Genomic DNA, 13869 nt, shown 5'->3' on the forward strand with positions numbered 1-13869 from the left:
TTGGAGGCATTGAAAGCGGAACTCTCTGCAAGAGGCAATTTTCTTCTAGAACAAGGCATCCAAGACTTTGTAATTTAGGCGAGAAAATTCAGAACACGGAACCTCAATTTAGTAAGATGACCCCATTAAGAGATTTGCATCCTCCAAGGCTTCAACATTGTTGACTACTTCCATAGATTAGAAAATGTTATCCAACAAATAGAAGGACCGAAAGACTATGTAAATGAACATAACACAACCACAGCAGCTTCCTGCAAGGTCAAATATCAAGATATATACTCTCTCAAATTGCAAATAGAATATTTTAGTCCGTTCAAGATTTATAGTCAAAACCTCGGTACGCTCAAATGGATGAGCTGCCAATCAAAAGAAATACATTAAGGTGAAAAAGATATCACTTGAAGAGGAGGAAGACTAATCAAGAAGAAATCCCTTCATTAATCTATAATAAATAAACAAAACATTAAACAAGTAATCATCATCCATATTCTGTCACAATCTTCTAGGGAAAAAAAGGGTTACTATCACATTGATTGACTACCTGCCTCGCTCCACCAGTTTAAAAGGCAGTCAGTGGATAATGGGATTGAGCCGCTGCTGCTGATAAAAATGTGGTGCAGCTTCGGTTAACCAAGAAGGATCTATGGAGATGACATTGCGCATGTATTGCCGGTCAGTGGAGACAAGAGAATGGTATATAACCCACTTTGGATTGACTCTGCAGGTTAAAAATTCAAGGTATAGAATGAGACAAGTTGTAACATAAATATTTGCAGCAAAATTAAGTATGCTCTAACAAAATTCAGTCCTTAAAGGAAAAAAAAAGAGGGGGCTAAAAAACCATAATCTAGCCATCTGACTCAACAAGGATAATATAGTAAAATTTACACATTTTTGGAATCCAAATTACCCAAGATTCATGTTTTCTAATAAAACGCTATTTAAGTAAGTTTATACTAACTGCTACTCATGTTTTCTTGTTGCCAAATCAATTTCCGTGACTAATTAAGTTGTTTTCAGATAATGAGGGCTCTGGTTTTAAAAAATGATAGGATAATCTATCAGATGGATTAATGCCTAGCAAGCAGCTCTTAGGGTTGATTGTGGATTGTTGTACATGAATTTTTTTTATACAACCAACTATTTCACAACCAAAGAAGGCACAAAATTCAATTAGCAGCAAGTATATTGCAGGATCTGATATTGAGTTATGCAGACAAGAAAATTCTTTTTCCATCATCTTTAACTAAATTTGAACTTGCATGTCTCTGACTAATCACAGCAACAAGGAGCTTCTAAAATAATCACATATAAAAATATGAGCACTTCTATACCAAATCGAGTCTCAATACCAACCTGAACAACACAGATGATGGATGAATATAAACTTCTTGGAAACCCCTAATGGTCTTGTACATCCCACTATGACTGAAGGCCTTGTGACAAGATAGGCAACAAAACTTAATTAAGATATCAACAGTGTACCAAGGAAAAAAATTTTAGTTTCTAATAATACAATGATATTTATTTAAAGACAAGTAACCATTCGTCTAGGGATTAAAATTACCTCCAAACGACATGCATTAGCAAAAAACCCAGCAGTGACTGCCTTTCTCACTAACTGCAACAAGTACATTAGGGAGCATCATTCATCTTGTTCAAAAAAATATGATAAACGATTATTTGAGACATGAAATGCCAAGACGAATGAGGTGGGCTTGATTTAAATTATACAGATGACAATGGCAATAGAAAGTGCCACTATATACACATAAAATTTCCACTCTTTAAGTTCTCAACATTTGTCACTGCAAGAAATCAAAAAGTAGAGCTATCTATATAATTGAATCAGTATTGTTAAAATCCTATTATGGGTACTCCAAAAAGGCTCCCAAAGCTATAGTTGTAAACTCATGAAACAGACAATTAAGATTTTCAGAAGAAAGGAAAAGATGGTCTAAGGAACTGATAATATGAATAAATCCATCATATGATATATTCAAACGAAGTCTTATTATCTGTTCAATTACCTCCCTTTCGAACTTTTGACTATTGCAATTTGTTGTTATACACAAAAAGTTGCATGCCTAACCAATCAGTGAATAAGCAATAAAACAAAACTCGGGTGCAGAAACACCATTTACATTTACAAGCTTTACATAAATTTTTTATTTAAGACTAAAAATATCAAACTTCTCCCAATGGAAACAGTGGTAGCAAGAACATACCTTCTCTTTTCCCTGTTTCTTTTTTAAGATTAAATCAGTAAGTCACTTTATTTACCTGCGTATCTCTTTCACAAGATTTCAAGACAATGCCCAACCTCAGTGCTATTCTTTTGAGTTGTTCTCTGATTTCCATTACTTTTTTCTGCAAAATAATTAAAACCATTACTTTTTTTTTCCTGTAAATTAATTAATAAAATTTTAACATAAATAACTTACGTATGGGATGTGGCAAAGTAACTATCTTAAAGAAGTAAAATCTATAGATACAGGATTTTTGTACAAAAGACCAGCTCTATCAGAGTGAAATGGAGTGTATCTTAAATTCTCAAAAATGTTTAAAAACAAATACACACCATGGCATGATAGTTAATGAAGTTCCTATGACACCACTGTGAAGATTTGCCTGACTGGAGAAATCCCTTGTAAATATTCAGGAAAGTAACATGGTCACCCTGCAAAAGACAAAGATGTGAGACAGGTGCGGCACACTAATAACTGAGCTATTACAATATATCAAATCATACTTGTAATCTAGAAAGAAAATCCAGCAAAACTAGTTAAGGTAGTTCATACTTTAGATCCATTTCCTAGTATAAAAACTAAAATTAGATGAGATAAACATGAAACTTGAAATGCAGCCAAAAACAAAGCAAAAAGATCCCAAAAAAGCTTGAAGCAGCTTGGAGTAAGCTATAAGAAGTAGTAATACATTGACGAATAGAGAACAAAGTAAATCAGGTTTGGAAACATAAAATCATATGAAGCTGAAGATCAAAGATATAACACCTCAGCAGCAGCAAATCTCAATTTGGCCTCATCCAGTTCCCTTTGCACACCCCTACCAGAAAACCAGATAGACTGCAAAGACATTCTAAATATCAACTAAACTTCAGCAGGAACGTTTTCTTCATGTTGGGACATTAATTTTAAGCTTTTAAAGAAAAAATTCAACAACTTTACTATTTCATCCTTATATTTTCAAAAGCTGAGGGAAAGGCAAAGTTAAAGAGAAGAGGGAAGGGAAGAATGCTCAATCAGGAATATTGATAACTTGGTCTTCACAACAATGGTATCTGAGCTAACAAAAACATTTGAATAAAGTGTAATAGAGAGCAGGGGTAGTTTGCCTGGATGGAGAGAACAGCAGCAATAGTAATGATTTCCTCTGAACACCCAAGCTCATTTGAAGCTAAAATCATTTTTGAGATCATTGGTTCCTACAAAACATATCATAGTGAAGCATGCACCTAAGAAAAACAACATTAAAAAACAAAAACTGAATAAAGAATTATTAGTAAAAACTTAAAATATATAATTAACCATGGCCCCATTTCTATTAGCTGTGAATCTCTCCTAACAGTAACAAGTAAGGAAGACATCAATAAAATAAACCATACAAAAGAATGAACCTAAAGTCTTAAGTGAAATAGGATATGCTTACTTACCAGTGGAATTTCTGCAACTTGAAACCCAACCGGTGAAGTAAGTTTGGCATCATCATTAAGGACTCCAAGCGAATAAAGTACTTCAAGTGCTCGGATCATTGATTCAGGAGATGGAGATGCTGGCCAATCAAAGCCCAGAATATTATCAATGCCTAAGGCTTTTAACTGCAAGATCAGAATACAGAGATTAGCATCTAGAACACCATAAAAGATTAAATCAGAGCATAATTCTACAATACTATTAAATACTACAAAAGATTAAATCAGAGTCAATTGTCAGTATGTGACATGAAGGAAGCACCAAAGTTAAAGTTACATATGCACTTTAGCACCAAACAATAAGGAGACATTTCATTGACAATTTGATGTAGTACCAAATGACATCCAGAGAAATCATGCAACAAATCTGATTACCTGAATCACACAGGAAACAAGATTTGACCTCTGAATCTCTGGGATTCCTTGAGCAGACATTTCATTGACAAAATACTCTTCTGAATAAAGTCTGGCGGCCAATCAAAAGAATTCAGTCATAGACAATATGATTTCATCTAAAGAAAGAATTTTAACTTCATGAGATAATTAGACACCTGTAACACTTCCCAGGTCGAAGTCTACCGGCCCTTCCAGCCCTTTGTCTAGCAGAAGCCTTGGATATTGGTGCTACTACAAGATTTTCTATATCTGAGATCTGGAGCAACAAGAATAATATGATTAACAATTAAAACAGAAGGCTGGAAAGGCAATCCATTTAACGATATAAGGCTTCCATTAAAACCTCTAGAAAAGGTAGAACAAATAGTCATATGAATCAGAAAAGAACTAAAATAAACTGGTGACTATTGTGATAAACTGAATAACATAATGCAAAACTAAGACTACTTGCATGCTTTAATATACCCAATCTGGAAAGGCTTAAAATTTCACAATTTTCTTTTATCACAAGATGATCCAAGACAATCCACCGCAAAGTGATCAACACCACTGTTAACCGATTTTTCCAGGAAAAAGAAAACTAAAGATAATTTTATGTATTATTTTTCAGATTCACTGAAAATAATGCCAGGAATGATCATTTGGATTGTAGTTCAGTAGATCTTGTGGTAATATATTTTAGGAATGAATAACTTTAGGCAACATTTCACCATTATCAAACAGAGTTCACATAAATAATCCTATAATCTACACCTGTTTCACCATAACAAGAAGGGTGGAAACAAAGATACCGGATTGTAAAATCGTTGTTTCGAGAACCCGCTGTCAACAACATAGACAATTCCCTGCACCAAGCATGAAAACAAGGGTAGACATGAATGCAACAATTGTTTACTATAAACTAGAAAACTAAAGTTTAATAAATAGCTCCAGAGTGCACATATCTTACCTCTAAAGTCAATGATGTCTCTGCAATATTTGTTGATATCACTACTTTTCTCTTACCTTTAGGAGTTGGAGAAAACACCAAATCCTGAAAAGAAAGAAAGGGAAGATTGTAAAACCAGAAAGGTAATTAGGTAAATTCTACAGAAGTCGCTTTATTACACTGGCAGTTATCTCTAACCTGTTCTGCACGTGAAAGTCCCGAGTATAGAGGCAGAATAATCAACCCTGAAATGAAGGATATAATTCAACAATTAACCACAAAATCCAACAGAATGTTTATTTTGCATTAAGCTAAAGAAATCATCCTCCAATTGATTACACTCAAGGTTGGCACTGAACATATAAGTGGTGTGGAATGCTAGGTCTTTTCCATTAGAGTTTTGTTTGACCCATTTGAATAATAGAATGTAATTTAAACATGCATACATCAAAAAAAGTGACACCAACTAAAAAACAGGTCACAGATCCACCATAGTGCCAGGCATCTAGCTATCCACCATACTTGCACCATAACACATATACATCTAGTCATACTCATGTAAGAACAGGCATAAAAACTCCAATACAATCTGCATATAGAGATAAACTAATACAAAATTATTGCAACTTCTTTTGATGGATATAAGTTAATGATGACAAGTCCAAAGATATGCCATGCTACTAAACCTGAGGAATGCTTCCCATCGCTTCGAGCTTCCTCAGTAAGCATCTTAACAGCAACATCAATATCATCTTGACCAGTAAGAAATACTAAAATATCACCTGCTGGTTCCTAAGCAAAAGATAAAATATAGATAAGAAAAATTAGTGGAATTTAATCTTTCATGAAAAGACTTATACAATACCAGTCTGTACTAGTATTTGGGAGGAAAAATTATAATAAATGAGTTGAAGAAAGCCTTCGCAGGAAAGAATACAAAGTTATTGAAACATCTATAGTTCTTGCACTATAAAGTTTGTTGGTAGTTTTTACAGCAATTGCAGAACATTAAAAGAGTGAAAGGCTAGACATTAGATCTTTAATGAACTCCTTTCAGACAAATGGTACTTAAACAATTTATGAAAAAGAAAAGAATATTTATCATATCTACATGTCAGCATTTATAAACATTTACATACAATTATTTAGCACGAAAGAAATACTTCAAGAAACTATCAAAAGCTTATCATTGAAGTGTCACAGTTTATATGCATACATATAAAACCCAAAATTTGAATTTATTACAATCTTCAAAAAACCTGGTCATGGATCAATAGCACTGTTGAAACAGCAGCCTGAACATAGTCTTGAACAGGGTCCTCCACATAATGAATTTGCACATTAAACCCTCTACCCTGAAAATTGAGTGGAAAACAAAACCTAATTTCATTAATCCAAAGTGAATGGGGAAAAAGGAGCATCACTTAAAGAATAACTTCCATCAGAAAAACAAACAAGTTGCCTTCAGAAACAAAAGTTTTGTGCATGCATGTGTTTGAAAAGTGGCAGAAGGGAGTGGTACTGCAATGAGAATACCTCAACAGATAGGATCGCAGGCTCCAACCTTGGTCTAAGCTCCTCACCTTCCGATACTCGACGCCTTTTACTAGTTTACATCAAATGCAAGATGTTACGGTCAAACCCAGAAACTTGCAGATCATTATCAACTAACTGGAAATCCAAACCGACAAATAAATACTAATAAAAAAATAAATAACCATTAAATAGCTTGAAATTAGAAATATTCTAAACTCTCAACAATAGGAAAGATACTTCACTAAAATGCTTAGAAGGAAACCTTGACTGGAAGAAATCAGACATTGCTTTTGCTTCGATTGTAGCAGAAGATATAACCAGGCGCAGCTCAGGTCGACGCTTTTGGATCTGAATTTTCAATGTTTAGCAAAGATTTAAGAAAGTACAGGACCTATATGGAAAAAAAGAAGTTGCAAATTTCCTAGTCTTTCCTACCACAACCAACACACCAGTCACCAATTATAAATAGTATTACCTTTTTCAGAAGACCAAGTAAAATGTCTGTTGAAATGGATCTTTCATGAGCCTCATCCACCATAATGACACTGCCAAAGTCATATATACTTTTATTCTATTTTATCTTACCAAAAAAAAAAAAAAAGAGCCACATCCACCATGATGACACTGTGATGGACCTACAGGCACACCTGAATGCCATTAAATTTCTAGTTTGCCAATTTAATTATCTGACTTTGCATGAATAATGATCAAATGAACATAATTTTATTTTGCACAACAATGACAACTAGCCAACAAGTAACAATAACATAGCTAATAAGTTTATCATAAAATATATAAATATAGAAGTCTCATAGCCTGATATGGAGAATGAACAAAGGAATGAAGCTAAAGAGAGATAGAAAGTATAATTCATAAAATAGAAGCACTAGCTGCACTATATGGAAAATTCTCCAATCTTAACCAATACCTGTACTTGGTCAAAAGGGGATCCTCCATCATTTCTCTAAGTAAGACTCCATCTGTGAGAAATTTAATCCTAGTAGCATCCTGCACTGTCAAAAGGAAATAATTCTCAACGTCCAGGAGACCAAAATACAAAGGCAAAACACAATTTAATAAGATAACAACTTTGAGATCAAAGATGGAGTAGATAACTCACTGGATTAGAGATATCTTCAAATCGAATTGTGTAGCCAACTTCTTCTCCAACTTTGACGCCCATCTCCTCAGCTACCCTTGAAGCAACTGCCTGTGCATCAGATAAAATGGCAATTATTCAGCAAAAACACTAACACATTTCCATGCACAAAAAAATTGAAAATACTAAAATGCTAACAGTCCTGACATATATGCATCCAAACTGCAGAGTAAAATGTAAAAGGATGTAGTAACATTCAAAGCTACCTGGACAGCTAGTCGTCTTGGTTGTGTGCAAGCTATAACACGCCCACCATCAGCCCAACCTGCTTCTTTAAGATACTGCAATACAAGCATACTCAAATCAAGATTCTCAGCAACCAAAAAGATAGCAAAATAAACTTCAAAGATCATAAAGAGAAATGTGAGTATGGAGTTAAAGCATTTTTATTTTAAGTTCTCTCCATTTCAATTCAAGAACCAAACAAAACAATAGAATATAAGCAACGAGAAAGAAAACCTGCGGGATTTGAGTGGTTTTGCCACTACCCGTTTCACCAACAACAATGGTAGTAGCGTGAGACTCCACCAAATAAAGAATAGAAGTTCTATACTTGTAAACTGGAAGCCTCTGCCTTTGCTTCTCAATGCTCGCGTACCCATATCTGTAACATAAGGAAAAAACAAATTCTTTTGAGGAAGAGAAAAGACAAAAAAAAAAAGCAAAATGAAAGAACAAAAATTGAAGGAAAAGAGGGAGACAGAGAGAGATACCCAGAAGAAGAGGAAGAGAAAGAAGAAGACAAGAAAAGCACGCCGCCTTCCTCGTCGTCGAGGAGGCGGGGCTTCTCGGTTCCCGGTTTCCAGAACTGCGCCATCGTTTCAAGCTCTGTTTTCTTGATTCTAGGAAAGTTGAATCAGCGTTCTTGCTTGTCCGTTTTGTTTTGTTATTAAACGGCTATCAACGGGCTTTGGGTTTGGTCTCTTACTCTCGTAGGCTTTGATCTATGGGCTTGGTCTTATGATAAGTGGATTTATCGGCTCTGTTCCCTTTTGGGCTGATGGAGTATATCTTGAGTTGTTGAGGTTTTTTCAGCCATTTTTGTCTTCTAATTTTTTTTATTTTATTAATTTAATATTTATATTATTTAAATAGCAAATTAAAGTTTTTAATGGTAGTAAGAGAATCCATTAATTTGAATAATATTCTTTAAAATGGTTAGAAGATAAACAAATTAATTATAATAAAAAGGATTGACAAAAAAGGGAGAGGAATCTGTAAAAACTTGTACATTTCAATTCTCAATACCAATCTCCACAACAATGTGAAGAAACCAGAAACAAAAGGTTTAAACATCAAACTCATTCAATTTTATCATTGATTTTTTTTCCCTGTTACTTTTCCTTCTGGTCAAACAAAGAGAAGAATCTATTTCATTCATTACCTCCTTTCCACATTTGTAGACAGAAGTAATCCTTCCCCAGGCCTCTTCCCGCAAGCCAACTATCAGTCTATCACCATCGTCCGAGATGTTAGACTCTGGCTCAGCCGTATCCTTTGATTCTTCCACAGCAGAGATCCGCGTTGTAGGCCTATTGTCCCAACGGTTTTTTGCCAAAAAGCCCTGCTTTGAATGGCGGCTACGCTGCTGACTTTTGTTAGTCAGACAGAAAAGTAATACAGGCCAAGATTCCTGGCAATTACACCATTTCTTTACATTATCTACCATAAACATAAATATTTTTCCTGTCATATTTTCTTTCTAAGATAGCACAGATGAGAGAATTGCATAGCAAGGACGAAAAAAGTATGCAAACCGTTAAAACCCGACGGCCTTTCCCTCTCATTTCAGTTAACAAAGTCTCCACTTCTTACCTTCTCTTCCCTCTACTCATCGTCAGTTTCCTTCTCGTCCTCTTCCATGGAGCTCAAGCTGCCAACATTGAAAGCGTTACAGAAATCAGAATTGGTGCAATCATTGACGCTAATACCCGGATTGGAAAAGAAGAGAAAACAGCCTTGGAAATTGCTGTTGCAAACTTCAACACCAGTAAATCAAGAAACCACAAGTTATCTCTTTACTTCCACGACCTTGGAAGAGAAACCTTTAAAGCAGCTTTGGCTGGTTTGTTATATTTTTTTTATTGCCTATTCTTCCTTTTGTTTTATAGTGTTGGAGGCTTAGAGCCTGAGGTAATTATTAATGTATTTCTATTGCAGCTGAAGAACTGATTAAGGAAAAAAAGGTTAAAGTAATTGTTGGCATGGACTCATGGGAGAAGGCAGCTTTGGTTGCCGATGTTGGAACTCGCGCTCAAGTTCCCGTTCTTTCGTTTGTAGCGCCTGCGATAACACCACCATTAGCAGCAACTCGTTGGCCTTTCTTGATAAGAATTGCTAGCAATGGTCTTGAACAAATGAGATGCATTTCAGCTCTTGTTCGGGCCTACAACTGGCGAAGAGTCGTAGCCATCTATGAAGATGATACGTATGGTGGTGATTCAGGAAACTTAGCCCTTCTATCAGAAAAGCTACGGAAAGTTGGTTCCCAGATTGAGCATAGCTTGGTTCTACCACCATTTTCATCATTATCTGATCCAAAAAGGTTCATTCAAGAAAAGTTAAGGAAGCTAAGAACAGAAATACAATCTCGGGTTTTCATTCTTCTCAAGTTGTCATCACCTATGACGATTCATTTGTTCAGACAAGCTAAGGAAATGGAACTTGTAGGGAGGAACACAGCTTGGATACTTTCAGATACCATTACCAGCTACCTGGACTCATTCAACCATTCTGTTATTTTCTCTATGGAAGGGTCATTAGGAATTAAAGCCAACTATTCTGAAGAAAGTTCGTCTTATTTAAAATTTTATGCTCAATTTAGGGAAGTTTTCCTATCTAAATATCCGGAGGAAAATGAGTTTAAGCCCGGAATTCATGCTCTTAGAGCTTATGATAGCATTAAAGCCATTGAATTAGCCATAAAAAGAACGAGTAGCAACCACAGCAGTCAAAAATTGTTGTTACGGAATATCTTATCTAGCAATTTCAATGGTTTAAGTGGTAAAATACGCTTTAAAGCAGGGAACCTGAACCAAACTCAAAGCTTAAGGATTGTAAATGTGGTTGGAAAGAAATACAAGGAGATTGACTATTGGTTGCCGAAATCTGGATTCTCAAAGACTCCCAGTGGAGGAGAAAATAGTGGCGCCAATGATGGTGAAACTGTAAAAGCTTTGGCTGGGATAGTGATTTGGCCAGGGGACTCACTTGAAGATCCAAAAGGATGGGCAATGCCTACAGCTGACAAACCGATGAAAATCGGAGTTCCCAGAAGAACCTCATTTGAAGAGTTTGTGGAGTTTCAGGGTGAGACACCTACCGGTTTCTGTATTGATCTTTTCGAAATGGTGCTGAGGAGTCTGGATTATAATCTATCATATGAATTTTTCCCCCACCGTGACTCCTATGACGATCTCATTTTTGCTGTCTCAAACAAGGTAACAACTCTGTCTTAGCCTTTCGATGAATGGTCTTCATAGTTCAACAAATATTGCATATTAATCAATAACGGTTTGCTATATATCTGTATGATTTGCGCATAAAATTTGTGAATAGAGCTACCAGAGTTTCACTAACAAGACCATCTATATTTTCATTTCTGATCCAAGTTTTGTAGTGGATGACATTTGTTTTTCATCGAGCGAAGCTGGGTAGCTTTTGAAATAACTTCCCTCTATATGTAATTGATTTGTTTTTCATCCAAGTTTTAGAGCAGGGACTTCATTAAAACACATTGCAGTAGAGAGTCAGAATTTCTAATGGCCGAAGGTAGCGGGAAACACTCAAACTAGGAAGAAATAACGTATAGAATTCCTCTACTTTTGGTTTGTCACACACTTGAAACTTCTTTCTCCTTCATGTTTTTAAGTTATTCGCTGCCAACTATTCTCCTACAGTTTTTGACTTGGTCCACTTGAAAGAAGTCCTTGGAAGGGCAAAGATAGACTGATTGTATCAGTAAAAAGCAAGAACATTCATATAAGGTTCCTATTTCTTGGTTTAATTCGTTCTTTCGCTCAATTATTTGTTTCTGATAAAAATTACTTTGCTGGTCCTGCATGTCTAAATTAATGGAAGACTTACGATGCTGCTGTTGGTGATATAACAATACTAGCTGAAAGGATGGAGTACGTGGAGTTTACTCAGCCTTTTGTTGAATCAGGGTTGTCAATGATAGCTCCAACTAAGTCCGATTCAGAATGGATGTTCATGAAGCCTTTCACGTTGGAAATGTGGGTGGCGACCGGTGCCTTGTTCATCTACACAATGTTCATAGTTTGGTTCTTGGAGCATAGCTCAAATCCAGAATTTAGAGGGGGACTGAAGAATGAGATCGGCACTGCACTTTGGTTCACTTTTTCTTCTCTCTTCTTTGCTCACAGTAAGTATCAGTCGAAAAATGAACGATCTAACTAGCAATTTTTATTCTAATACCGTTTAAGGTCAGTGGTCCTCCTTGATTGGGATCATCTGGCTGAAGTTTTTCAGGCGGTTTTGTTCAAAATATCCTCCTGATATATTAGGTGACCTGAAATATATGCCCATGGTTAATGCAGGGGAAAGAATATATAGCAACTTCACTAAGGTGGTGGTCTTAGTGTGGCTATTTCTTGTATTTATATTGACCTCAAGCTACACTGCTAGTCTGTCTTCACTGCTCACTGTCAAAGAGCTGGAATCAAATCTAGATATCCAATCAGTGAGAGAGAGAGGCTTAAATGTTGGTTGCGATAATGATTCCTTTGTCAATACTTACCTGAAGACTGTGCTTAGTTTCAAAGAAGAACAAATACATATCTTTAACAGTAGCGAATCCAGTTATGTCGATGAATTCAGAAAGAACCGGATAGATGCAGCCTTTCTTGAAGCACCATATGAAAAGGTTTTCCTAAATAAGTACTGCAAGGGATACGCATCGATTTCACCAACCTATAGATTTGGAGGTTTTGGCTTTGTAAGTACTAGTTACAGCTTGAATGCCCTGAAATATCAGCACTTTTATCTTTAATGATTGAGAGTCATTTCTACTCTAAAATGAAAGCTGAAAACAACTTCTTGCATTGTTTGCAGGCGTTCCAAAAAGGCTCTCCCATAGCTGCTGATTTTTCTAGAGCCATTCTGAAGCTATCAGAGAAAGGAAATTTAACATCATTGGAAAAATACTGGTTTCCTCCCTCTGCTGAGTGTAATGCAGCAAACACTAAAATTGAAAGTTTGAGCCTCCACAGCTTTTGGGGTATCTATGCTATATCTGCCGCCACTTCAACTCTTTGCTTTCTACTGTTCTTACTTAAGCTGCTAAAGAATTTCGGGCATCAACAAGAAGCATTCAGAGGTAATGTTTCTCCAGGAAGAAATGGTACTTGGAACATGACGGTTGGACTTGCAAAGTACTTCTACAAAGGCGAAGTTAATCTTCCAAGAAGTTTCAGAAGCGCTTCAACTTCTAGTCGAGCACAGGCTTTAGATCAACGGCGCTCATTGAAGTGGAATATGTGACCCATTCTGACACTCAGGAGGATCTTCCAGCCTCCTCACTAGCTGATAAGATTGAAATGCCATGAAGCTGTCACTGAAAAAGATTAGGAAGAGGGAGAAACTTATGCTGATCAAGATCGACTGCTTTTATTTTCATCATAGCTGCTGCATAACATCTAGCTATTGTTTTATTTAATTGACAACTATTGGGCACTCGTAAATTGTAATGTTACATATACAGTAGGGCTATCTTGTAAATAATTTCAAGATCAATGACTTATCCAAAACCATTCATAAATCATGAATGGCGTGAGCATATAGCCTCCCCTAACTTTTACCAGATTTGGCAAAGCCTGTATCATGGTTAAATGCCCCATCATTGTCTATATTGCAAATTCACCATTTCGAATTAGCATTGCAGTTCTAATACCAAAGAAAGAAAGAGGGTTTGAGTTCTGTAAAAGATGATTTGTTAGTTGTATGCAGCATCCAATGACCCTACTCCTTTCCATTCTATGAGGAAGTTAAACAGAGGATTAGTGTACAAATTCAAGTTAGAAGTTAGAAGCTAGAAGGTTCAGCTGCATCCGAGAATGTGCAACCTTAACAATTCAGACTGGCGTGTAAAGAAAATAGCTATGAGCATATAATAACTTA

The 13869-nt window shown here is 35.9% G+C and overlaps 1 protein-coding gene and 1 pseudogene across 3 annotated transcripts; one reads left to right on the forward strand and one right to left on the reverse strand.

Annotated features, from left to right (window-relative positions):
• Positions 1-415: 415 nt before the first annotated feature.
• Positions 416-8579, reverse strand: LOC18596746 (RNA helicase family protein). 2 transcript variants are annotated; one of them, XM_007025404.3, is made up of 23 exons: positions 8445-8579; positions 8191-8335; positions 7938-8012; positions 7693-7782; positions 7501-7580; positions 7048-7117; positions 6835-6920; positions 6573-6642; positions 6296-6391; positions 5723-5828; positions 5235-5281; positions 5058-5141; positions 4900-4953; positions 4264-4364; positions 4088-4178; positions 3674-3838; positions 3356-3445; positions 3015-3086; positions 2582-2680; positions 2284-2370; positions 1568-1621; positions 1357-1436; positions 416-718 (listed from the first exon to the last, which is right to left on the reverse strand). In XM_007025404.3, the coding sequence occupies exons 1-23, from the start codon at positions 8546-8548 to the stop codon at positions 571-573; spliced, it is 2094 nt and encodes a 697-aa protein (XP_007025466.3). In that variant the 5' UTR covers positions 8549-8579; the 3' UTR covers positions 416-570. The 2 variants fall into 2 exon arrangements, with proteins under 2 accessions (XP_007025466.3, XP_017979401.2); XM_018123912.2 differs by lacking the exons at positions 8191-8335; positions 8445-8579 and having other exon boundaries at positions 7501-7585; positions 7938-7989.
• An 829-nt stretch (positions 8580-9408) lies between these two features.
• Positions 9409-13528, forward strand: LOC18596747 (glutamate receptor 2.7-like; annotated as a pseudogene). Its single transcript, XR_016026922.1, has 5 exons — positions 9409-9796; positions 9892-11171; positions 11812-12115; positions 12291-12688; positions 12805-13528. The product of XR_016026922.1 is annotated as a glutamate receptor 2.7-like (transcript).
• The last annotated feature ends 341 nt before the right edge of the window (positions 13529-13869 follow it).

This window comes from Theobroma cacao, chromosome 6 (assembly GCF_053813885.1).
Source record: "Theobroma cacao isolate CCN51 chromosome 6, ASM5381388v1, whole genome shotgun sequence".
Lineage (NCBI taxonomy): Eukaryota > Viridiplantae > Streptophyta > Magnoliopsida > Malvales > Malvaceae > Theobroma > Theobroma cacao.